We start from the raw sequence: 26,161 nt of genomic DNA on the forward strand, positions 1-26,161 counted from the left end.
AGCATTGGCTGAAACATACTTGAGATGGTTAATGCAAAAAAAGTTCTGTAGTAAAATAAGTTTTAGGACACTATGTACTCAGATTCCCTCTTGGTGATTATCATGCTCATATTAAAGCACAATTTTAAGAAATCCTGTGATATAGAAATCCAGCATAAACCAAACTTGTCTGACCATAGAACCTTTGTCTGCTCAATGCCTCATTACGTCCAGTGAAGCCAGGACTCCATAGACTATTCTTGGGAAATGCTGTGCTGGATGCTGCGGTACATCGAGATCTCAGGGGAGTTCATGTAATAGTAGCAATCAATCAAGACCTCACAATTGTTCAAATGTACCTGGTTCCTTGATCACTTCGGGAAAAACAGAAAGATTATGGATGATAGAAATAGGCCCATCTTTTCTGTTGTTAAAAAAACCTCACCAGTTGATAGCAGAGGCTCCTCTGTGCCTGGGAAGGATGGACGGGTGATAAATGATGGAACCGTGTTTGGGGCTGTCAATTACATCCATGGGGATGAATTGTGTGCAGAAGGGAAGCACGTTGAGCTCAGCACCCACGGATCTGTAGGCCTCTGCCACCTCCCTTATGGTCTTGCCTTTCACTCTCCATCTAGGGAACTTGAACACAGGGGTCCCATCTTTCTCGGCAGCCAAAGCTAAGCATGAAAGAGAAGATGATTTTCATTAAAAAAAATTTAGCCATAATTTTATATTGCTATGGATTCGCACATTGTAATTTTACAGCTTCATGAAACATTTATAAATAAAACATGGTGAAGAATAATTTACATTCTGACCAGGATTTGACCTGTTATAATTTTATCATGATCTATCCATTTTTCTAAGGTGACTTTTACCTCTATATCTAAGATAGAATATGTTTGAACTCAAAAGTTTGTGTCTAGATAACACTTTGAGATTTTAATTGAAGCTTTTTCTTTTTTAGATCAAAAATTGTACCTTAATTACTGATACAGCCATTTAAGGAATATAGTATTTTGCTTGTTTCTTTTTTAGACTTGGAGCCAAGTGCCAGGACATTACCACCTGAATGAGACACACTCAGCCTGTGGCACAGTTGGACAACCTTGAGTCCTGCCCACTCCCGTTTCCTGGGGGACGTCCCTTTTATCACAGGGCAAACTGTAGATCAGAGATGTTCTCCCTGCCCAACAGGCAGATCCCAACAGATAAAGGGAGAAGGTCGCTGAGCTGAGCTGAGCCTGTCTAGTTTCTTCTCCCAAATTCATCAATCAGATAAGTTAGAGGAGGAGAAGGGCCAAGGATGGAGAACACATGCTCCCCATAAGGGTTTTGCCATACTGGCGCAGATCCAAGGCTCTCTGCTGAGGAAAATGTTGTCCCTCCCTAAAGGAATGACTCCATCCTACCTCTGTGTGAAAATCCAACGGCCCTCCCAAGTGTAGACAGCACAAACCCATTTCTTTCCATAATAAAATATCATTCTTACTAACTATATACCTTACACTTTTAAGCATATATATTTATTTTTCATCAATAACAGAAAGCAACTACATTTTAGGCAATATCCAGAAACTTTAACTAAGGCTTTTCGCCTGCATTTTTTGGGGTTCCCTTTTCTTTCTCCCCATCCCATCGACATTCACTGGCTCCAGTTGGGATGATGCCTCCCCCCAAAAGCCTAAATTCTGAAAGACTCTGGCCATCAAGGTAACACCTTGATCAAAACATTTGGCAGCCTTTGACTGGAGACATGAACAGACATTTCTCCAAAGAAGATATACTGATGGCCAATAGGCACATGAAAAGATGCTCATCATCGCTGATCATCAGGGAAATGCAAATCAAAACTACACTAAGATATCACCTTACACCCGTTAGAATGACAAAAATATCTAAAACTAATAGCAACAAATGTTGGAGAGGTTGCGGAGAAAAAGGAACCCTCATACACTGCTGGTGGGAATGCAAACTGGTGCAGCCACTATGGAAAACAGTATGGAGATTCCTCAAAAAACTAAAAATAGAACTACCATACGATCCAGCCATCCCACTACTGGGTATTTATCCAAAGAGCCTGAAGTCAGCAATCCCAAAAGTCCTATGCACCCCAATGTTTATTGCAGCACTGTTTACAATAGCCAACACGTGGAAGCAACCTAAGTGCCCATCAACAGACGAATGGATAAAGAAGATGTGGTACATATATACAATGGAATACTACTCAGCTGCAAAACAGAACAAAATCATTCCATTTGCAATAACATGGATGGACCTTGAGAGAATTATGTTAAGTGAAATAAGCCAGCGAGAGAAAGATAATCTGTGTATGACTCCACTCATATGAGGAATTTAAAACTATGGACCAAGAACAGTTTAGTGGATACCAGGGGAAAGGTGGGGTGGGGGGTGGGCACAAAGGGTGAAGTGGTGCACCTACAACATGACTGACAAACATTAATGTACAATTGAAATTTCACAAGATTGTAACCTATCAATAACTCAATTAAAAAAAATACATTTGTGCAAAAAAAAAAAAAACATTTGGCAGCCTTTGAGAGACCAGTATAATAAATGTTCACAAAATGTACATGTTCAACAAACTGTAAACAACTCAAATGTCAGACGACAGAAAAATGGATAAATGGTGGTCAAAAAAATGTGGTGAAATTGAGAGACAATTGTGAAAAGTTAGACTGGAAAAGAAAAATGGGGTGGAAGAGTCTCAGAAGTCTTCATTTTAAAGTTACTCGACTGAGATGTGAGGCATCCAGGTGTTGCTCTCCCATATTGACTTTTGGCCACTCTGAGGCTGTTTTTGGCTGCTCTAGTTGACTATTCTGGCAACAAGAATAGTTAGCTGCTGTCATTATTGATGGCCTTTTAGGAACCAGGCACGGTACCGAGCACTTTACATGCATTATCTCATTTAATCCATGTGAGATGGGTACCGTTGAACTGAGCTTAGTGAGTTTAAGTAACTTGCCCAATGTCATGCAGCTAGTAAGTGGCAGAGTCAGAATTAATTCCATGACTCTAGAACATACCATATGCTGTACCATCTCCCAGGCTATGCTATAAGTTGGGTTGGTATTTTTCCTTTCTTATGCCGGAAGCCCAAATGGCCATGACCAGTGGAAAAGGGGCCTGGTCCTGGGTGGGACCAGACACTAGGAAAGGTTCATTTCCCAGGACACACTCTGAAACGAGGTCTAAGAATCACGTTTGCAACTCTTCTGAAGTTCACATACATGGCAGAGACTGCTAGTTGCCCTGCTTCTTCCTTTAGCAAGGATTGCTCTCCTTGAGCTGAACACATAGCCACTGCAAATAAAATGTATATTTCTCAGCCTATCCTGCAAACAGATTTGGCCTGTGACTAAGTTTTAGTCAATGAGATACAAGTAGAAGTAATATGTGCAACTTCCGGATTACGTACTTAACGCAAAGCTTGCCCTCTGCTTCCCCTCTTTCCCTTCCTGCTTGCTGGAATGCAGATTTGATAGTTGGGGCTGAAGCAGCTACCCTGGACCACAAGATGGAAGCCCAGTGTTGATAATGGCAAAACAACAGATCGAAGGAGCCTGCATTGTCATAAGTACAGAGCTGTCACAACAGCTCTGATGGCCAACTCAGACTTGAGAAATGGACTTCCATCTTTCTGAAGCTAATATTATTTTGGGTCTCCCTGATTTGACTCCTAATCTGATATCACAAATATCAGTCCTCCCAAATGTCCACCATATAAAGTTGGTGGAATAGATAATAGTAGGACAGGCAGTTTCAGTCACAGGAATCTGTCCCCTTCTGCCTTTGGAGTCAGGTATGAATTCATGAGGCAGTTTCCCTCAGAATTCCCCAGGTTGGGATAACTTTTTTTGAAACAAAAATCATTTCTAAATAAAGTGATTAAGTTCACATGCGTACGTGCTCTTGCCCCAACTTTTTTAGCTTGACTCCTGAAAAACAGTGTTAAAACATAATATCTTTAAAGTAGTAACAAGAATTAGGATAAACCCCGGAGGTGCTTTTTCTGAGAAAAAAGGTAAAATTTAGGGTTATCACAGATCATTGTTTTCCAACGAATGTGTTACACCATACCAGCAATATATGAAGATCCAAGTCATACGCCAAGACTTCGAGTCACCTGTTCTCATTCCCTACCTGTACTATTTGTAGACTATTTCTATCTCTGTGTCTTGCACCCTTTATCGACATAACAATAGCTTGCAACTCAGAATCCCACTGCAGTTCTGCTCTGAGGACCGCTATCTTCTTCACTCCACCTTAATAGCCAAGCAGCCACAGCTATAATTTGTTCTGAGATAAATGCATTCTTTATGACCCCACCTCAATTTCTGCTATCAGATGTGGCTTTCCCTTCATTCCATTGGCACTTCTGCATCAGACATTCTTCTAGATGTCTCAGAGCGCCTCTGGAAAGTCACAAATGTAATTCAGGAAAAATATATGCCTGGAAATTCCTCTGATGGCCCTCATGATTACCATGGAGGTAAGTGGAGAAACTCTTTTTTTTTTTTTTGGAGGAAGATTAGCCCTCAGCTAACTACTGCCAGTCCTCCTCTTTTTGCTGAGGAAGCCTGGCTCTGAGCTAACATCCGTGCCCATCTTCCTCTAGTTTATACGTGGGACGCCTACCACAGCATGGCTGCCAAGCAGTGCCATGTCCGCACCCGGGATCCGAACCAGCGAACCCCGGGCCGCCGAGAAGCGGAACGTGCGAACTTAACCGCTGCGCCACCAGGCCGGCCCCGTGGAGAAACTCTTAAGGCAGGAGGGGCCCGCACCTTTGTCTTGGGATCCACAGAGAAGGAGGATTTTTGAGTCTGTAACCACCCAGCAAATAGACTTGGCCTGAGAAGGCTTTCAACGGGCAGAGCGGATGTGTCCGAGCCCAGAGGGGAGATGTGCAGTCTGGGACTTTGGGGCCCGTGGCAAAGAAGAGGAAGCACAGAAATGCTAATGAGGGATGAGGGCTCTGAGCTGGGCCCCAGGCGGGATAGTTGAAAGGCCGGAGCAGAGTCCTTGATCCAGGTGTCTCAAGATACACTCACCCAGGGGGTCAGCTTTTCCATCCTTGTCTGGAACTGTGAACACGCCCACGACTCGGTGGCCCTCTTTGCAGAGGTGGCTGTAGACTTCCTGTCCAAAGAGGCTTTGACCAATGAGTGCCAACTTTAGCTTGTTTTTGAAATAAACCTGTGAAACAGTTCAATGATGACAGGTGTTGGCACGGATAGAAGACATATGGATAATAGACATTCTTTTTTCAATCATACAAGATGACTTGAGGACTACAAAAGGTGCAAAGGTCTATAAAATAAAATTTTTGTTGACATACACTGAATCCCGACTACATCATCTATAGACAGTAGTGAAAATAATTTCACATTTCAGTATTCATCATTTTCCCTTTTCTCTAATTCCCTTGATTATTCATTATAATTGTTGGGATTACATATATTTTTACAAGCCACTTCAACTCCTTAGTAAAATGAGGCCAGATGTTAACAAATAAGTGAAGGTTTCACAGTTAAGACGTGTTTAACTCTGAGCAAGATCTACTTCAATAAGATAATGCTTTTATGCACCTGCAATATAGAAATAAGAAATGGCCTCATCTCTTACCTCCAAAACAGGCCAAGAGCTAACACCTAGTATAACATAGGGGTCAAAAGCAGATCCTAGGGGCCAGCCCCGTGGCCAAGTGGTTAAGTTTGCGTGCTCTGTTTCTGCAGCCCAGGGTTTCACTGGTTTGGATCCTAGGCGCAGACATGGCACCACTCATCAGGCCATGCTGGGGCGGCGTCCCACATGGCACAACCAGAAGGACCACAGCTACAATATACAACTATGTACTGGGGGGTTTGGGGAGAAGAAGAAACGAAAAAAGAAGATTGGCAACAGATGTTAGCTCATGTGCCAATCTTTAAAAAAAAAAGCAGATCCTAGAGTCAAAACCTAGTGCTACCCCTTATCAGTTGTGTGGCCTTAAACAAGTAACCAACTTCTGTTTGCCTTTTTTTCCTCATCTGTAAAATAGGAATAACAATAATACCAATCTCACACAATTTTGATTCAAATAGATGACTTTATACGCAATAGGTTTAACACAGTGTCTGACACAGAGCACTGTTTAACCAAGAGCTTTAATAATGTTTTAAAGGTTTTGCTATATACTAGACACTATTCTATGTTTTCTCATATAGTCCATAATCCCAAAATCCTTGGTAAGTGGACTAAACTCATGTGACCTCAAAACTTGGACTGATCTAATGGAATGTTCCCAATAGTCCTTATAGTTTTCTTATAAGTTTGCACAAACTCAATTGGCTTCCAACCTGACCTGCATTGACATAATGCTATTTACAGTCTTTATAAAAATTATATGAATATTTATATGTTTTGCTGCAGAAAAATCAATGTGTTTGGTTACAGATACTGTCCCAGACCCGGCTGTGAATTGTATGTCATGTACTATCTATGTACCATATTAACTTTCTAAAATGTGAATAATTCTGAATCTCAAAACGCATTTGGCCCCACAGGTTTCAGATAAAGAATTAAGACCTGCACATCATTTCATTTCATTTAATCCACACAACTATCCTGTTTTATTGTCCCACGTTTTGCGCCATTTTATGAATGAAGAATCCCAAGCTTAGAAATGTCAAGTATATCCCCAAGGTCATACTGGCTAAAAGAGGGAGAGCTGGAATTTGAACCCAGGTCTGTCTAACTCCAAAGCCCACATATGTACTTAAAATAACTAAAATGAGCTACCACTAGCCATGTCTTCCATATTCTTTTTAGAAGATTAACATTGATGCACAAAAATACAGCGATTATTAAGACATATAAACACCACATAGAAAAGAGTATCACTAAAGGGGTTGACGTTTTTAAGAACGTCTTTAAGCAATTATACCTTCTGTAAATTCTCCCAAAATGGAGTCTTTTCACAAGGCTTGAGGTAACACGTTGACACGATGATTGTTAAGACAGTGATGAAATGCCATCAGGCGAAGCGGGTGAGATGTGGAATTGTGGGTGTAGAGATGGTAATCAGAGGGTCATGACTTCCTATGCGCTTCCCATCTTGGTAACAGACCAACCTCAGCTCCCCAGAACTCCTCCTACCTTTCATTCCTCCGTTTTAGAAGATGGCTCCACACGATTTGGATTTAGAATTTTTTTCCCTTCAATCTAAACGGGATTCTTTAATGATCTGGAAAATCATTCTAAATTAGTAAAGTCTCACTGTGAAAATCTGATTTGAGGAAACAATTTTCTCTTATTTTCCATTTTATTAAGGGCATTCCTTTTTAGGCATTAACTTTAAAAGCCTATGAGTTCACGCCTTCCTTGCAATTGAGCTGATAATTGAACAATTAAGGTTTTAGTTAAAAAAATTCTTTTCCAGGGCCAGCCAAAGTTTCTAACCCAAAAGAGCCTAGAGCTTCAACGTCTAACAGACACTCACAAGCGAATAGATGAACTCTAACCACAGCACAATTCGCCTACAGATAATGACGATCATTTTACTTCCTCTCATCAAAAACTCAAAACGTTCCATAAATATTCTCTCTTCAAATCCTGTAGTTAGTGCTGTTGCTTGAAAAAGAACCAACAAGTTGGCTATTTTAAAAAACTTGACTTTATCTCATACCATTACCAACGCCAGATATTTTAAGACGTCTAAAACACTACTCTTAAAACACACAAGAGCCAGGAGGCTGAGCTGACTCGAATGTAATGTGCTGCTCAGCTGTGATCTGGTTACTTGAAGTACAGTTCCAGATTCAACCTTCTCCCAGAAGGACAGCGTTTAAAGAAACCACGTCAGCATCTCTGGCAATACTACAGTCATTGAAGCTCTTTCTGAGCTTAGACCAAAGCTGAAGCGACGAGGTGAGTTTCTAACCCTGAGAAATTCTCAGATTCTATGATTTTAAGAGTGTTTGTCATGAGTTAGCATAATTCCAAAAAACCGGACTGGGCTATTTGACCCTAGTCTCATTTCTCCCAGTATGGCCTGAGAACTCACTGCCCGTGTTGGCAGAATCCGCTGGGAGGACATGTTAAAAATGTGGATTCCTGGGCTCCACCCCAGATTTAGTGAGTCAGACTCTCGGGCCCAGGAAGCTGCATTTAACAAGCTCTCCACTGACTCCCAGGCACAGTAAAATCTCAGAATCCCTGCTGACGGGCAGCGTGTGTCCACCCGCTACAAAAAAGATTCTGCCCTGGGGAGTTTGGGTCCAGAAGGAGGGGTGGAAAGAACAGCAAACAGTTCAAGAGATCCTAGTGCGTGCCAAGTATTTCATAGATATTATCACATTTTGATTGCCCAATGGCTCCCAGAGACTGAGATTATTAAACTGTTTTTACAGATGAAGAAATTAAAACACAGAGAGGTTAAGATACAGCTCGGAGTCAAACAGTCACTAAGTGGCGGCCCTGAGATTCTAACTAGTTACTACCCCAGGGCCCACTGTTTTTCTGAAACACCAGCTGTACGATCCTGAGCTGAGCCTCTGTCAATTAAGATCTGAAATAATAATTGTTACCTATCTCATAAAGTTGTTATAAGGATTTAGTGGGATAAAGCATGTAATGTATTAGTGCAGTGTGAGACAATAGTATATGCTCAATAAATGTTAACTATTATTATCATTATTATACCACAAGTAATACCTAGGTAAATAAAAATGATAGTAAAGGATCTCTACAAGCGAAATTGTACAATCATTTTTAAACTGAATTTTTTTTAGAGGGAGTTATATTTGCTTTACTTTTTTTTATTGAGGTAACCGGTTTATAACATCATATAAATTTCAGGTGTACATCATTATATTTCAATTTCTGTGTAGGCTACATCATGTTCACCACCCAAAGACTAATTACCATCCATCACCACACGTGTGCCCTGTCACCTCTGTCACCCTCCTCCCTCCCCCCTTCCCCTCTGGTAACCACCAATCTAATCTCTGTGTCTATGTGTTAAACTTAAATTTTAACGGATAGCATCAAATTGGCTTCTAGAGAATTTGAGGAACTGTTTTCTCATCCCTGCCAACACACGATATTGTCAAACTCTATGATTTTTGCCAACCTGATGAGTGAAAAATTATATCTTGTCCTAATTGGCATTTCCTTGATTACTAGTTTGGTTGAGTGCCTTTTCATATTTTATTGTCCATTTATATTTCCTTTTAGGTGCATGATCTTTATTATTGTCTGTCTGTATTATTGTCCATATTATTATTTATTCTATGGGTTTCATTATTCTTTACCTAAACACAAGTTTAATCATTTGTCCCACTAATCTGTGGACTCCTTGAAAGCAGGAACTATTTATTGCTTGTTTATTGTTTTATCCGTTTTGGCTGTGAGACTCTGAAAAAGTTATTTAACTTCTCTGGGTCTCAGTTTCCTTATCTGTAAAATGGGCATGATAACAGTACTTACCTCATTGAGATGTCATGAAAAGTAAATGAGTATATATATATATATAAAGCATTTATAACAGTGTCTGGCACATACTATGTGCTATGTCTGTGCTATCTATTATTATTATTATATCCTCAGGATTTAAACAAAGTGCTTGGCACATAATACACAATTTAATATGGCTTGAAGTTGAATTTGGAGATCCTAAAAACAAACTAGACACCAAATCAAGGGGTCAGGCAATGAGGAAACAAGTTAAGGACCTGATCGCTAGAACTAGGGTATAAAGTCAGAACTTGGTTCCAAGAAGCAGGGGAAGGGTCCAACCTGTTGAACTGGATCATAAGGTAACCTCAAGTCCTGGAACCAGGCTATGAACCCAGAGCCACCAGCCAGATTTGTCCCAGACAGTGGCAGCAGAAGCTAAATAACAGAGTGCCAAATAGTTATGAGGGCTAAATAACTCCCACCATGGGGAGAAATCAAGAAGCAGTGAGCCAGGCAAGATATTGGAGGCAGACAATAATAACTGACAAAGGGTTTTATTGCTCTATATAGTTGCATTAATTTAAAAGATCTAGCCATATCACTAAGCTGAAATCATCAGATATTTCTAAGTCCATTTCTTTAAGATAGAGAATGAAAAAATTAATTCTATCAGGAAGTGTTATAAACTAATTTCCCCCTCAGATTTCGCTCGGTTCTGAGAGATTTTTTTTTCATCCTTCTTCGATCCTGCTTTAATACCAAACCCAAAAGCACTGTGTGAATTTTTCAGTTTTTTAAGAAGAAGGTATAATTTACATAAGGTAAAATATACTCTTTTCAGTGCACAGTTTTGTGAGGTTTTTGTTTTTTTGTTTTTTTGTTTTTGAGGAAGATTAGCCCTGAGGTAACATCTGCTGCCAATCCTCCTCTTTTTGCTGAGGAAGACTGGTCCTGAGCTAACATCTGTGCCCATCTTCCTCCACTTTATATGTGGGATGCCTGCCACAGCATGGCTTGACAAGTGGTGCCATGTCCACACCCGGGATTTGAACTGGTGAACCCCAGGCCGCTGAAGCAGAATGTGTGCACTTAACCGCTGCACCACCGGGCCAGCCCCTAGTTCTGTGCGTTTTGACAAACACACCATCATACAAGCATTGCTACAATCAAGATAAAGAACAGATACATCACCTTCAAAATTTCCTCGTGTTCCATTGTCATCAATCCTTCCCCTACCTCTAGCTCCTGACAACCACTGATCTTTGTTTTCTCACTACAGTTTTCCCTCTTTCCAAAATGTCAGGTAAATGGAATCATATCATACACAGCTCTTTGAGTCTGTCCTCTTACACTTAGAATACACAATTGAGTTTCATCCGTGTTGTCGTATGCATCAGTAGTTCATTCCTTTTTTTTCTGAGTAGGATTCCATTGTATGGATGGATATATCACCATTTGTTTATCCTGTTACCAGCTGAAGGATATTTAACCAGTCTCCAGTTTTTGGTGGTTATGAATAAACCCCCTCTAAACATTCACAAACAGGTATTTGTGTGAACATACGTTTTCATTTCTCTTGGGTAAACACCTAGGAGTGAAGCTGCTGGTCATATGATAGGTATTTGTTTAACTATGAAACACTGCCAGTTTTCCAAAGTGGCTGTACCATTTTATGCTCCCATCAGCCATGTTTGATTTTGAACAGTCCTTACAGAACACAATCCAAAGGATGGATCCCATTTTCTATGGAGTAAAATATCCAAAATTCTTCCCTTACCATTCTACATCTTCCTTTTAGCCACTGGGGGACCTGCCTCTTCCCAGCCGTTATGTCACTGCTCTTCCATATGTTCTCCTGGGTACTGTCAGGTTCAGGCCCCCGACCCCTGACCATGCCTGATGCTTCCTCACATGCATGTTCTTGTTTATGCCATCTACCACCTGGAAGGTTCACCTTTTTTTTTTTTTTTTTTTTTGAGGAAAATTAGCCCTGAGCTAACATGTGCCACCAATCCTCCTCCTTTTTGCTGAGGAAGACTGGCCCTGAGCTAACATCCTTGCCCATCTTCCTCTACTTTATATATGGGACATCTGCCACAGAACGGCTAGATGAGCAGTGCCCAGGTCCGAGACCGGGAAGTGAACTGGTGACCCTGGGTGGCCAAAGCGGAATGTGTGAAGTTAACCACTGTGCCACCGGGCTGCCTAGAGGTCCAGCTTTTATTACTGAAATCTTATGTAAACCCCACTATTGTAATCTTTTCATTCTTCAAGACTTCCTTCTGCTCTCCAGAAAAAGAGAATTCAGTGAAAGGTTTGACAGAGTGGGCCAATAAAATGAGCAGGCACAAGCCCCTTGCTCTCTGTGCCATCCAACCCAGATTCCCATGTGCCACGTGGCGGGACAAAGCTAAGGAGGAGTCCAGAGCACTGCTTATGGGAGCAAGCAAAAGCCTACTAGAGCAGGTCTCTTTTTCCCTTATTTTAAAAAAAGGTAAACACACCCAAAGTAACTAGAATTTAAAGTGAATTCTCATTGTTTGGGGAACAAAAGCTTTTCCATTTATGCAACTTTGGGCCAGTTCTTGGTGCGAGTCAAGACTTCTCTTCCCAGTTTTTTACATCTGGATATGCACACATGCACATATGGCTTCGGCAGAGTAGGCAAATCGAGAGGCAAATTCTTTCACAACACAGCAAATATCTATTTCTTACCAAAGAGATAATGTACATAGGATGGATTTGTTTTCTTCCCTAAACAACTTGGAGTCTGTCTACACACCGAGAGGCATCTCTCTGAGGCCCCCGAAGGACTGAAGGCAGCGCCAAATGCAACGTGTCCGCTCCCCGTCCATTTCTGGAGGAGCTGATGCAATTTCAAGACGCGGGGCTGAGCCAGGGCTCGCTTCTTGCGCTACAGTTTACTCATGTTCCGCGGTGCCTGCTTCTGCAGCGCCTGGTAATCCTAGAAATCTTGCCGCCTGCAGCTCAGGAATAATGAGCTTGCGGCCATCAACTCTGAGTGCCATTATCTGAATGGGCCCTGCATGCCAGCTGGGAGCGCTCACACTTGTCAGCCGCCAAGGAGGAGCCGGCTGACTTGATACTACTTTCCTCCAGGAGACGGTCTCGGTCCTTACCTTGGCTCCATCTCGTAACCAGGGATCTCACGATTGAAATGCAAAAAGGAAAAGAAGCCGATTCTGTCCCCCTTGCCAAGTGACTGTTCCCACCCTATCAATCCCAGCCAGACCTCGGATGTTCAAAAGCCGCATCCTCAGCCGCTTCCCCGGAGAAGACAATGGCTTGCTTGACAAGCCCCATCCAGGACCCTCTCTGGATCGTTCTCCGCAGTCTTCCAATTTTAAAAACATTGTTTCGGCTTATAGCAAAGTCTAAACCTCACTGTCCACCCCCAGCGCCGCCCAGGCCCGACTCACCTGGCTGGTGGAGAAGCGCCGGAGCGCCTGGCCGCCGCGCCGCAGCATGCTGGAGACGAGCGCTCTCGCCGGCAGCAGGCTGGGGGCTCAGCCCGCGCGCGGCCTGCAGCCTCCAAGCCCGCTGCTCCCGGCGCGGCGAGTCCCGGGCCCCGGCGCCCGGCCCCGCCCACTCAGCTGGCCCGGCCCCGCCCCCTCAGCTGGCCGGGATCCGGCGGCCAATCCCGTGCGACTGGACGGGGCGAGCGCTGGTCGCCGGGAGCCGCGGGCCCGGGCCAGCGTGCGGTGCCGGTGACCTGCCAGGGGGACCGCTCCAGGCGGCTGCGTCCTTTCCAGTGGTGGCGCAGGTACTTACTGGCTGTGGGACCTTCTCCCAGTTACTCAACTCTGAGGTACATAGGGATCTGTCTCAATGGTCAATCTGACACCCCAAGTCATGTCAATAACACAGGCCTGAGAAGACATCAGGCGTGTCAGTGTGCGTCGAGCTATGAAAGGTAAGGCGTGGGGGCACCTTCGCTACAGTCTAAGGATCCTGATACCTATGTTGTAGGCTGGTAAGAGGATTTAATGAGAGACTGTGTATAAAGCCTTGACAAAGGGCCTGGTACAGAGCTGGTCCTAGAGAGATGATAGATAGATAGATAGATAGATAGATAGATAGATACCCTTCTCCCTCCTCTCTCTAGAAGAAACCCTCAGACATGCTTTAGCTGAGCACTTGTCTCAAACAGAACTCCTTAACCTGGCATTCAAGGCCGTCTCCAATTTGGCATTCTCGTTTCTCGCTGCTCTGTTGCACATGTAATTCAGCTTAACCGTAGTACTTGCCCATTCCTTCCTGGACAATGCTTACCAGAAAAGCTTGTCAGCGGTCCCTTGTCCCCATCCCGGCATGACCAAATTCCTTCTCTTCTTAAAGGTAAGGCTCAAATGCTGCCTCCTGGAGGCATTTTTCTCGATTCTTTCCTCCCTAACCTCCTTATTCCCCCAAAGTAATCTTTCACTCCTCTGAACATGTATCTCTTATGATGTCTCAATCTGTTACTGGTACTTATGTACCTTCAACTCTACTGGAAGCTCCTTGCAGGCTGAGTCCATGTCTGATTTATCAGGATATACACTATCTAGCATTAAGCAGAGCTTAAGAAATACTTGTTGAGAGAGGAAATGAGTGAATGAATGAATGAATGTGTTTAAGAAGATAAGAAGCAGACAAAAAGAACTATCTTTAAAGCTTGGAGAATTGCAGCAAACATCCAGTGCTTTGCTTTGGCAACTGCTTTTTGCCAATTCCACTCATTTTCCTGACTGCCTTTTGTGACTTCTTGCTTCTTTTAAGCTTCCAAATGTTGATATTCATTTTATTTGTTCTGATCCTATGCAAACTGGGAGAAGTGGGCAAGGAGTGGGGTTTTCCTCACTGGGGGTTCCATAGTGACATGCTCCAACTCCTAACTTTAGAAAATGAGTTTATGTTCACTCACATACAATGAAATATTCATGATGCCTAAGACTTTTGTTTTTAAGAACCAAAAGTGTAATCCTCTTGATAATTGTAGGTTAGGCCAGATGCAGTTAGAGAGTTTGACAAACAAACAAGCCCTGCCAATCTAGATTTTGATACCCAGCAAAAAGGGAGATGAAATAAAGTCATTTTTAGAAACAAAAACCTGGGAGAATTTGTCAAAAGCACAATAAAGGGCATATTAAAGAGTACCCTTCAAACAGGAGGAAAATTACCCTCATGGAAGCCTGGAAATGCAGGAAGGAATGAAGACCAACAAAAAAGACAAATATGTGAGTGAATTTAAGTGAATTTTGACCATATGAAGAAGAATAAGAAGAAAATCTTGTGGATATATCTATCCACTATATATTTATATATATATTTCATATATATGAAAATATACAGACCACAATGAAAAATTGTTGGATAAGTTTGGAGGGTTTGGAGGAATGGAATGTTCTTTAGGCAGAAAAAAAATAATCCCAGATGGAAGCTCAGAGATGAAGGAATGAAGAGCAATAGAAAGGTAAATGTGAGGGCAAATTTAAGGGAATATTAGTTCTCTAAAACAATTCTAATAAAGTTTCATGGAGTTCAAAAATATATATAATTAAAATACATGACAAAAATAGCATTTGATTTTCAGGGAGAGAAGGTGGAGTTTGAGTGTTCTAAGGTTGCAGCATTGTCTTGGAAAAATAAAAGTACTAATTTATGCTAGGCATTAATAAGTTAAGGATGCATATTGTAATCTCTAGTACAACGACTAAAAGAGTAGTAATACAATGTGTAACTACCAAGTTAATAGAATATAAAACTATCAACTATCAAGATAATAGAATGATTAAAAAAAATCAATCCAAAAGAAGGCGAGAAAGGAGAGAAAGAAACATGAGATAGATGGAAAAAATAGATGTTAGATTTAAGGCTAAATATACTAGTAATTACAGTAAATGAAAATGGACTAAATGCTTTATTTTTTTTTTATTCACTTGTAAAGTTCTGCACTCATTCTTAGCACCTGCCCCGTACTCCATGGAGAGTCGTAAATGTCATTTATCTAATCTATCCCTGCTGGTGGACATTAGGTTGTTTCTAGCCGCTCTCCTGAGCTGCTTTCAGGAAATGACCTCAGTTTTCAACCTCAGAAAGGGGTCGAGCTAAAGGGAGGAGTTTAAACACTGATGTGCATAACCAGATGGCACCCACAAGGTGGGGTATCAAAAGTGCTCATTTTCTCAGCAACTTGGGGGATTATCATCAGCCTTTATATATTCTTTTCTTTTTAAAAATTTTATTCAATTTATTTAAACAAAAACCACCAGTTCACCCATTTATAAATTCGTTAATTAAAAAGGCAAAGATTATCAGATTCCTTAAAAAACAACACTCTTGCAAGAGAGATTCATAAACTATGAAGATTCAGAAAAGAGAATTTTAAAAGAACCCACTCAAACAGTAACCAAAAGAAAATGTTAATCTGACAGGAAGATGTAAAAGTTCTAAATTTGTATACACTTAGTAGCATAGCCTCAAATTTTGTGAAGCAGAACTTATCAGAACTTCAGGAAAAAATAGACAAACCTGCAGCCATAACTGAAGATTTTAACATCCTCCTCTTAATAACTGATAGAAGCAGAAAAGATATTAGCAATGATGCAGAATATTCAAATGATATGATTAACGCACTTGACCTAATTAATAAATATGGAAGTACCCTACTACCAAATATACATTTTAAAGTACATATAAAAATTTTCAAAAATTCACCATATGCTAGCCTATAGATTTAAATTGTAGAGTATGACTCTGGCTACAGTGGAATTGAGCTAGAGATCAATAACAAAAAGACAGTTGGTGTAATCACCACTTTTTTTGAAATTATGATTTTCATAATTATTAAATTATGAAATACTCTTCTAAATAATGATATGGAAGTTGCTGGAAAAGATGGCATGTTCTTTGCTTGTCCCAGTTTCCGGTGTACAAGGGAGCACCGTGTCTGCAGACATTCCTAAGACATCTTTGCTGAGACAAGGGAAATAAGAGAAAAAGTGACTAGTCCAGAGAAAGCTGAAGAAGCAAAGTTGAAAGCAAGTTATCCTCATCTGAGATGAAAATTTGGGGGTTCAGATTTCTTGAAATAGTTGCAAGAAGTTGCAAAAAAAGGAAATAGTTGCAAAAAGACCATTTAAAAGATTCTGGGGATTACAACATGACCAGAGCAAAAATGATTAGGCAACTTCTACTGTGGCCTCAGATAAGATAGACGTTCCTAGTTCCTATATTGCTCCTTTGTGTCTGTTCCCACAAAACTGCACGTCAAATTTAAGGACAGCTATTCAATGGATAATTTTGAGCATCCGGCATGTTGTAGGCACCATAGTAGATGCTGGGCATAGAGAGGTGGATGAGGCAGATGTTGCTTACAATCCAGCAGGAAATGGCAAATATCAAAGTGTAATCAGGACTATCAAAGATGAAACAGAGTTTTTGGAAACACGAATCTGAGGACCTAACTGAAGGCCAGTGAGGGTGCTGATCGACTTTCACCTCAGTTTTCAACACAATTCTTGACACACAATGTTCTTGACACTTTGAATACAGTTTATGGAATGGAGAAATAAATGAATTGAGTGACTGAATGGAGGCTGAGGAACACAGAGAGAAAGGAGTGACTGACTTAGTTTGGGTCATGAGGGAGGACTTCACCAAACATTTAACATCCTGCCTACCCTGACCCCCAGCCCCAGAAGCTGAGTTGTAAAGGGAGAGAGTTTGCCAAAAGATAGAGGAGGAAATGGCATCAGAGGAACTAGAAACAGCAAGTGCCAAGTCATGAAGGAGAGAAAGAGCACGGCAGGGTCAGAAAACACTTCCTTAATGGTAGCTAGGATAACGACTTTTAAACCTTTATTTAGAAGCTAAATACACAAAGGAAATATTATGAAGAAGCCCGATACACTAAAAAATAAAAGGCAGGCGTGGGGGGACCCTCTGAGTGAAGGAGAGCCCTTAATCCCCTACAGTGGCCTCCAAGGCACTTCCAGGAAGAGACTTCTTTGAGCTCCTTTTGTGAGCATCTGGGCTACGATGGAGTGTTCACGGAGCTGAGGGGAGTAGGCAAAGAGGGAGACAGGGGGCAGGGTCTCATGGATCTTCTTTACCATGCCAAGCAGGGGATGGAAAGCACGGAATCTTTTTCTTCTGCCTTGTTGAACATTGTAAAATACTGAAATGTATAAAGAACAAAAACATCAAATTGCCAATCCCACAGTCCAGGGATAACTACTCAATATGTTGGTCTTCTTCCTCACTGAAGCATAGTTAAGCAGTACAGTGAGGTTAATTACGTTGTATTTGAGGAAGATGCTCTTGTTAGCAATATGGAAGGTGGTAGGTGACAATGGACGCTACTTAGGGGAAACTGCCATAGGCTAAGCGAGTAATCCTAGGTACAGGGTGGGAGGGGGAAGAAAAAAAGTGATCGATTTGAAAGACAGTGTTAAAATAAGATCAGCTAACCTAGTGACCCATTGGAACAGGAAGATGGAGGGAGTGGGAGAAATAGAGGAATAAGCAAGGAATAAATATTAGCTATTATTAAATCTTAGAAGTTCTTTTATCCTGGAGCCTAAACATGAGAAACATCCAAATAATGAAATTGTTCTAAAAGGAATTTTGAAATGGTGATTCTTTTTTTAAAACACTCATCCTATTGTAATAAATAAACAATTATTTGCTCCAGTACCTGGTAAATAGTAACAGTGTGGTCTGCTTGACTGCAAATGACCAAATGGTTGGTTAATGTAATGACCATGCACTGCTTTTGCTACCCACTATTTAAGTATACATCTTGGGATAATAGTACCCTGGTTTTCATCTGAGGATCTGCTTCTCCCCCTCTCTTAGGCCATGTGATTCCCATGAAGTTACCTCTCCCCCCTTACCCGCCTAGGATCCAGGGATGGAATGCACGATCTAGACTAAGCTAATCAATGCATCCTTTCTATCCTCTCAGTTACAATGATTGGTTTGATTGTACGCACAATGTCCTATAAAGCTAATCAAGGCCAGCAAGACATTTCTGGGATTTCTGTCTGATCTATCGGTTAAGTGTGCTCTTTTTCTCTCTTCTGCTAGATTTGGTGTTGTCCTGATATGAACCTGAAGCTGCCAATGGCTGGCATATGGAACCTAAAGAATGTAGCAAAAACCATGGGAGAGATAGAAAAAAACAGTGAAAATCCAAGACCTGACATCATTTGAATCCTGAAGCCAAATGCACGTAAAGGCCAATCACACTACTAGGTATATTAAAATTAACATCCAGTAAAATTGATTTTATTTTTGGCACACGGTTTTATGAGTTTTAACACATGGATAGATTCATGTAAGGAACACCACAATCAGGATACAGAACAGTTCCACTCCCCATCCCTCCTCCAAATTCCTTGCTCTATCCCTTTGTAGTCATGTCTCCCAACCACTCCTTGACCCTGATACCCACTGATCTGTTCTCTATCACTATACTGTTATCTTTTCAGGAATGTCAAATGAATGGAATCTCATGGTATGTGACTTTTTGAGACTGGTTTTCTTCATTCAGCATAATGTCTTTGAGATTTGTGTTAATATTTAGGGATTTTGAGATTCTTCTGTTATTGATTTCTAATATAATTCCATTGTGGTCAGAGAATATAACTATAACATTTCAATCCATTTAAATGCATTGAGGGGAAGGGGGTGGGGTGGGTGGGCAAAAGGGGTAAAAGGATACATATGTATGGTGATGGGTGAAAATTAGACTATTGGTGGTGGGCACGATGCAGTCTATACAGATACTGTTATATAATAATGTACATCTGAAATTACACAATGTTGTAAGCCATTATGACCTCAATAAAATAATTGGAAAAATAAAAATAAATAAATGCATTAGGATTTGTTTTATGGCCTACCGTATGGCCAATCTTGCTGAGTATTCCTTATAAACTTGAAAAAATATTTATTTTGCCATTGTTGAGTAGAATGTTTTAGAAATATCAATTAATACAAGTTGAGAGTATCATTCAACTCTTCTATATTCTTCTATATTCTGTCTACTTGTATCAAATACTGAGAGAGAAGTGTTAAAATTTCCAACTATAATTTTATCTATTTCTTCTATTATGTCAAATTTTGGTTAATTATATTTTATTGCTCATCAAAAAAAACAAAAACCACCCAAATTCACTGACACTCTGGATTCTGTTATATTCTTTTTTTTTTTTTTTTTTGAGGAAGATTAGCCCTGAGCTAACTGCTGCCAATCCTCCTCTTTTTACTGAGGAAGACTGGCCCTGAGCTCACATCCTTGCCCATCTTCCTCTACTTTCTACCTGGGACGCCTACCACAGCATGGCTTGCCAAGCAGTGCCACGTCCACACCCAGGAGCCGAACCGGTGAACCCCGGGCCGGCAAAGCAGAATGTGCGCCCTCACCTAACTGTTGCACCACTGGGCCGGCCCCTGGATTCTGCTATATTCCTAAGAAAATTATTGGGGTTTTGACTTAGAAAGAAGGAAATTTGCTTGGACTCAAACCTTGTAGAGTGCAGCAGCTTATATTTCTGCTCGGTTCTTCATGTAGACAAAGATTTGGCCAATGTTTTTGCTCAGATTTGGGGGTTCACTCCCTTTGCAATTCCCTTGACTATCCGCCTTCCCTTCTGAATTTCAAGCTGCTCTGGCAGTCCCATCTTTGTTCTCTGCTCTCATAAACCCACAGGGCTTCAGCTTTTGCTCCCCGAGGTGCACACCTGTTGGGGAATATGTGTGTCAAATGGCAGCAAACACACCTCGCATCCGGCGCAGTAGTTTTTCAAGGACTCCTGACAGCTGGTTCAGCAGGCCCTCTGCATGCAGGTTAGTGGTCGGCCATGGATTTGGGCAGAGTTTATACTTGGATTTTGGATCTTATCCCTCCTATGGGTCCCTTGCTTCAGGATTCCTCCCAAATTTCCAGCTCTCCTCCAACAACCCTGAACTCAGTTTGCTACCACCTTGAGCCAGCAAGACGGCAATGTTTTCCTCCTGGGTTTGAAGGGGTGAGGGACACTGTCAGGCAAAAAGCCACAAATCATACTTCTTACCAGTTGCTAGTAAATTCTCCTTTGGTTTCTGCCTGCTTTGATTCTCTTCAGATCTTTAAAAAGTTATTTGTCTTCTATTTTGTCTACTTTTCTCAGTTATTAACTGCAAGTGGGTTCGTGTTTCCTGCAACGGCAAAGGGCAAGGAATGACAGGTACCGCCAAGGCTACTTGGTTGTTTAAGCAATCAAAGTTTATTGATAAAGGGAAACAGAACGAGGAGCAGGGATAAAGGGGAGCAACTTACAACATCCACACCACAATCAGCCAGGGAAGTCCCAACAGTTCGTACGGTGGGTGGGAGTGACAATTGTCTGGGTCTGAGGCCACGTGTCCTTTCCTCAGCGAGACTTCCAATTATTCTCTGCCTGTGACTCCCTTTCATCCTAAGCTTTCTCTGGGTTCTGACTCAGGGTTTTAGACATTTGGATATTTTGAGTTATTTCTTCTTGTTCTCACGGATGGGGTGTTTTTATCTTTTTTGTTCCCATGGATGGGATGTTTCTAAAGTCCTGTCAGGTGCCCTTCGGGGTGGCCAGCTCAAACAAGGAACATGACGCAGGATGTATTTTTTGTAACTTGTGCCTTAGAGTCAAGGCTGAAGTGGCCATCTTTGGCCCTGAGTCCAGACACATTCCTTTGTGTGGGGCCCAGGCCCAGTGTCCTTGGAAGGTGGGGGGGGGTCAATGAACTCTGTACAGTTCATTTAACTATTTTAGGCTGCCTGCAATGCCTCCTGACAAGGACATGGGAGTATACTTGTCAATTACCTTGATATGCTAATTATAAGATTTTTCTAAGGTAGCTATACTTTTCAAATTAGGTTATTTCAACCCACTTTTTAGGCCATAGCTTGTATATAAAAACATATGTTTTTGCTCATTTTGCTCTTTTGAAGTTAAAACAAGGGTGGGCAAACTTTTCCTTAAAGGGCCAGAGAGTAAATATTTTAGGCTTGTGGCTATATAGTCACTGTTGCAACTACTCAACTCTGCCATTGTATTGTGAAACAGCCAGAGACAATATGCAAATAAATGGGCATGACTGTGTTCCAGTAAAACTTTATTTACAAAAGCAGATAGCAGATCTGCCCACTGAACTTTGTCAATCCCTAAGTTAAAATATCTTAATAGTTTCTCTCACCGGATAACCGAGCTCTTTGAAGGGTTTTAGTCACATATCCACCAGAGGAGGTCCTGATTAAATACTGATTGAAGAAACGAACAATCCAAAAAGCCATTCTATTAAGTGATTTTTTTTTACACTTAGAGATTCTTTAACAAACAGTGCCATCCACTGAAGACCTAAGAGGAAATAATTTTCCTGCAAAATGAATATGTATTACAGAGCAATTGAAAAAACGACAATTGTTGGTTTACTCTTTCAACAAATACATATTTATAGTCTATGTACCAAGCAAATACTTGGCATTGAACTATATCAAAGAGACATGGATTGGATGTTTCTAGAGCTTATAGTCAGTCTGGAGGGAAGGATAGGGATTAAACCAATAAACCTCCAAATAATTAAATGATCAAAAATTTTGATAAGAGCTATAGAGGAAAAAAATATATAGTAAATAAAAGGGATTTATTTGGGATTGTGTAGTCAGGGACGGCCTCACTAAGGAAGTGATGTTTAATCTGAGATATGCCTGATGGCCAGTGGGGGTCAAAATTTCCAGGCAAAAAGGGGGCACAGGATGTGTGAAAGCCTTCATGTGGAAAAGAGCTCAGTTTGTTGGAGGAACAGAAAGAGCGATGCCACTGGGTCATAATGAGCAAAAAGGAAAGAAACTGAAGATGTTGTTGGTGAGGTAGCAGGCTTTTTTATAGATGCTATTCTACTGTAAGCATGATGAAAAGCCACTGATAGTGTTTGTTTTTTTAAAGATTTTACTTTTCCTTTTTCTCCCCAAAGCACCTCAGTACATAGTTGTATATTTTAGTTGTGGGTCCTTCTAGCTGCAGCATGTGGGACGCCACCTCAGCATGGCCTGATGAGCGGTGCCATGTCAGCACCCAGGATCCGAACTGGCGAAACCCTGGGCTGCCGAAGCAGAGTGCGTGAACTTAACCATTTCGCCACAGGGCCTGCCCCTGATAATGTTTTAAATAAGGCAGTAGCATACTCTGATTGTATTTCAAAAATTGAGCTCTAACAATGAAGTGGAGAATTAGCTGGAGGGGCAAGAGAATGGAAGCAGGGAAATAAGCAACTATATTTGCTAAAAACAGAAATAGAAAAGCCTTCAGGGCTGCTGGCTATGACTGCGTGGTTTATATCAGAACAACGCTCCTGCTGAGAACAACCAGAAGAGCTGGTAAAATATTTTTTTAAATCTTTAAAAAAATTTTTTTAAATATGGTGAAAAAACATAAAATTTACCCTCTTAACCATTTTTAAGTATATAGTTTAGTGGTATTAACTACACTCACATTGTTGTGGAACAGCTCTAGAGCTTTTTCATCTTGCAAAGCTGAAACTATACCTACCGATCAACTCCCCATTTCCCCCTTCCCTCAGCCCCTAGCAACCACCGTTCCACTTTCTTTTCCATGATTTTGACTACTCCAAATATCTCATGTAAGTGAAATCACAGAGTATTTGTACTTTTGTGACTGGCTTATTTCATTCAGCATAATGTCCTCAAGGTTCATCCATGTTCATGCATGACAGAATTTCCTTCTTTTTCTTTCTTTCTTTCTTTTTTTTGGTGAGGAAGATAGGCCCTGAGCTAACATCTGTGCCAATATTCCTCTATTTCATGTGGGATGCCACCACAGCATGGCTTGATGAGAGGTGCTAGGTCTCAGCCTGGGATCTGAACCTACAAACCCTGGGCTGCAGGAGCACAGTGCATGAACTTAACCACAATGCCACTGGGCTGGCCCAGAAATTCCTTCTTTTTAAAGGCTGAAAAATGTTCCATTGTACGTATATACATTTTCTTTATCCATTTATCTGTGGATGGACATTTGGGCTGCTTCTCCTCTTGGCTGCACTGAAAATGGGTGTGCAAATATCTCTTTGAGATGCTGCTTTCAATTCCTTTGGATATATACTCAGAAGTGGATTATATGGTAATTCTAATTTTAGTTTACTGAGGAACCTCCATATTGTTTTCCATAGAAGCTGCACCATCTTACATTCCCACCAGCAGTGTACAAGGGTTCCAATTTCTCCATATTCTTGCCAACACTTGTCATTTTCTTTGTTGATTTTTTTTAACTTTTTATTAAGATTATGATAGTTTACAACCTTGTGAAATTTCAGTTGTACATTATTGTCAGTCATGTTGTAGGTGCCCCACTTCACCCTTTGTGCCCTACCCCCACTCCCCCTTTCCCCTGGTAACCACCAATCGGTTCTCTTGTCTATATGTTAACTTCCGCCTATGAGTGGAGTCATACAGAGTTGTCTTTCTCTATCTGGCTTATTTCACTTAACATAATACCCTCAAGGTCCATCCATGTTGTTGTGAATGGGACGATTTTATCCTTTTTTATGGCTGAGTAGTATTGTTGTTGTTTTTTTGATAGCAGCCATCCTAATGTAAGGTGATATCTCATTGTGATTTTGATTTACCTTGCTCTAATGATTAGTGATGGTGAGCATCTTTTCCTACGCCTGTTGGCAATTTGTGTATCTTTTTGGGAAAATACCTGTTCAGGTCCTTTGCCCATTTTTTTAAATGGGGTTACATTTTTTTAATGGTTGAATTGTAGGAGTTCTTTGTATATTCTGAATATTAACCCCTTTCTCCAGATATATGATTTACAATTATGTTTCTCCCATTCTGTAGGTTGCCTTTTCACTCTGTTGATTGTTTCCTTTAATGGGCAGAACTTTTAAAGTTTGGTGTAGTCTCATTTATCCATTTTTGCTTTTATTGATAAAAATTTTTTTTTTAAGATTTTATTTTTTCCTTTTTCTCCCCAAAGCCCCCCAGTACATAGTTGTATAATTCTTCGTTGTGGGTCCTTCTAGTTGCGGCATGTGGGACGCTGCCTCAGCATGGTTTGATGAGCAGTGCCATGTCTGCACCCAGGATTCGAACCAACGAAACACTGGGCTGCCTGCAGCGGAGCGCGCAAGCTTAACCACTCGGCCACGGGGCCAGCGCTGATGAAAATATTTTTGAAGGCATTGGAGACCTAGGACACTGAGGATGTGAGGAACTGAGATTCAGGAGGGAAGGTCCGGAGAGGTGAGCTTGACATTTGGCACCACATTTCACCTCAAGGCATTTGCTGATTCGTAAGTGGCAAACTGAGACTCTAAGAGGCTGAGTAGCAGAAGCCGTAGCTGAGAGGTTGAAAAGCCGAGCAGAGGTTTGGCAGGACCTGCCAAGGCCCCCTGCTGAGCTACACCGTAGGATTAATGTGATATGGAAATAGACCAGCCCTCACAGAAACAGAAACACAGCTTCGAATCAGAATAATCCGAGACTGGGTTGAAGTAATCTGCTCTAACAGCCTTCCGGAAGAAATGGTATCTTCCTCTCTGGATGAAGATAACATCATTCAGAGCCTTAACTTATCGCTATGATTTTTCATGCATGAAGACTAGGATGCACTAGGAAGTTTAGCAGGTATATCAGGAAACAAGACCCAATGATGGAAAATCAAGAGAAAAAAACCAAAGCAGCCAATAGAAAACAGCCCCACAGGAGATCCAGGTATTGGAATTATCAGCAGACTTTCTGTATGTTCAGGGCTGGGTAATAGGACCTCAAAGATGCCCATGTCCTAATCCTCAAAACCTACGAATATCTGACCTTCCATGTTTAAAGGGCCTTTGACTATGTGATTAAATTAAGCATCTTGACATGGGGAGATTATCCTGGACTGTCTGAGTGGGCCCAGTGTCATTACAAGGGTTCTAATAAAAGGAGGTCAGGAGACTCAGAGTCAGTGGTAGATGTGATGACAAAAGCAAGAGGTTGGATAATGCATGAAAGCTGAAAAAGGCAGGGAGATGGGTTCTTCCCCGTGTCTCCAGGAGGATGCAGACCTACCAACACCTTGATTTTAGCCCAGTGAGATTCATCTTGGATCCAACTTTCTTGTCTGCCTGTTTTTTCATAATAATCTCTGCATCTAGCATGGTGCTGTGGTACCTAGTGGGCACTCAAATATATGACCTTCCGCAGATTCGTGGGCCTCAGGGAAGGCTCTTCAAGAGATCTTTTACCTGCTTTGATTAAGTTATTATTTTGGTTCCTTTTAAAGATTAGAGAAGTAAGATCTTAATAAATTCTCATTGTTAAAGATTAAAAAACACATAGGTACACACAACAAAACTTGAAAATCCACTTTCTAACCGCCAGCACATACTCCTTCCAGTTGACCACTGTCCTTAGTCCGATTTGAGTTCTCTTTCTATGCATTTACATGCACATATGTACACACACGTTTATATAAAAATATAAATGTAACCACAGATACCTATTATTCTGCAACTACTTCCCGTCACTTTCTCATGCCTCTATGAATCTATTTCATTTCTTTTAACAACTATCTAGTGTTTCATCGTATGGATGTATTAAACTTTATGTAATTATTCCTTGTTGATGGACCCCTAGATCATTTCCTGTTAGTACCTATTAAAAACCATGCAGCGATGAATATTG

General features: G+C 41.2%; 1 protein-coding gene and 1 long non-coding RNA gene across 3 annotated transcripts in view; one reads left to right on the forward strand and one right to left on the reverse strand.

Annotated features, from left to right (window-relative positions):
• The window catches only part of ALDH1L2 (aldehyde dehydrogenase 1 family member L2), a 56,201-nt gene extending 43,159 nt beyond the window's left edge, over nucleotides 1-13,042 (reverse strand). Inside the window, exons 1-3 of one of the 2 annotated variants that reach the window (XM_014865809.3) lie at nucleotides 12,888-13,042; nucleotides 5,061-5,205; nucleotides 425-659 (exon numbers count right to left, since the gene is read on the reverse strand). In XM_014865809.3, the coding sequence (XP_014721295.2) occupies nucleotides 425-659; nucleotides 5,061-5,205; nucleotides 12,888-12,935 (428 nt within the window). In that variant the 5' untranslated portion in view covers nucleotides 12,936-13,042. The remainder of the gene's footprint in view (nucleotides 1-424; nucleotides 660-5,060; nucleotides 5,206-12,887) is intronic. The other variant, XM_070507191.1, reaches the window with a different exon arrangement.
• A 74-nt stretch (nucleotides 13,043-13,116) lies between these two features.
• Nucleotides 13,117-26,089, forward strand: LOC106846799 (uncharacterized). The gene is made up of 4 exons (XR_011502675.1): nucleotides 13,117-13,231; nucleotides 18,538-18,705; nucleotides 20,165-20,301; nucleotides 24,517-26,089. It is a non-coding gene; the product is annotated as an uncharacterized lncRNA (long non-coding RNA).
• Nucleotides 26,090-26,161: the final 72 nt, after the last annotated feature.

This window comes from Equus asinus, chromosome 4 (assembly GCF_041296235.1).
Source record: "Equus asinus isolate D_3611 breed Donkey chromosome 4, EquAss-T2T_v2, whole genome shotgun sequence".
NCBI lineage: Eukaryota > Metazoa > Chordata > Mammalia > Perissodactyla > Equidae > Equus > Equus asinus.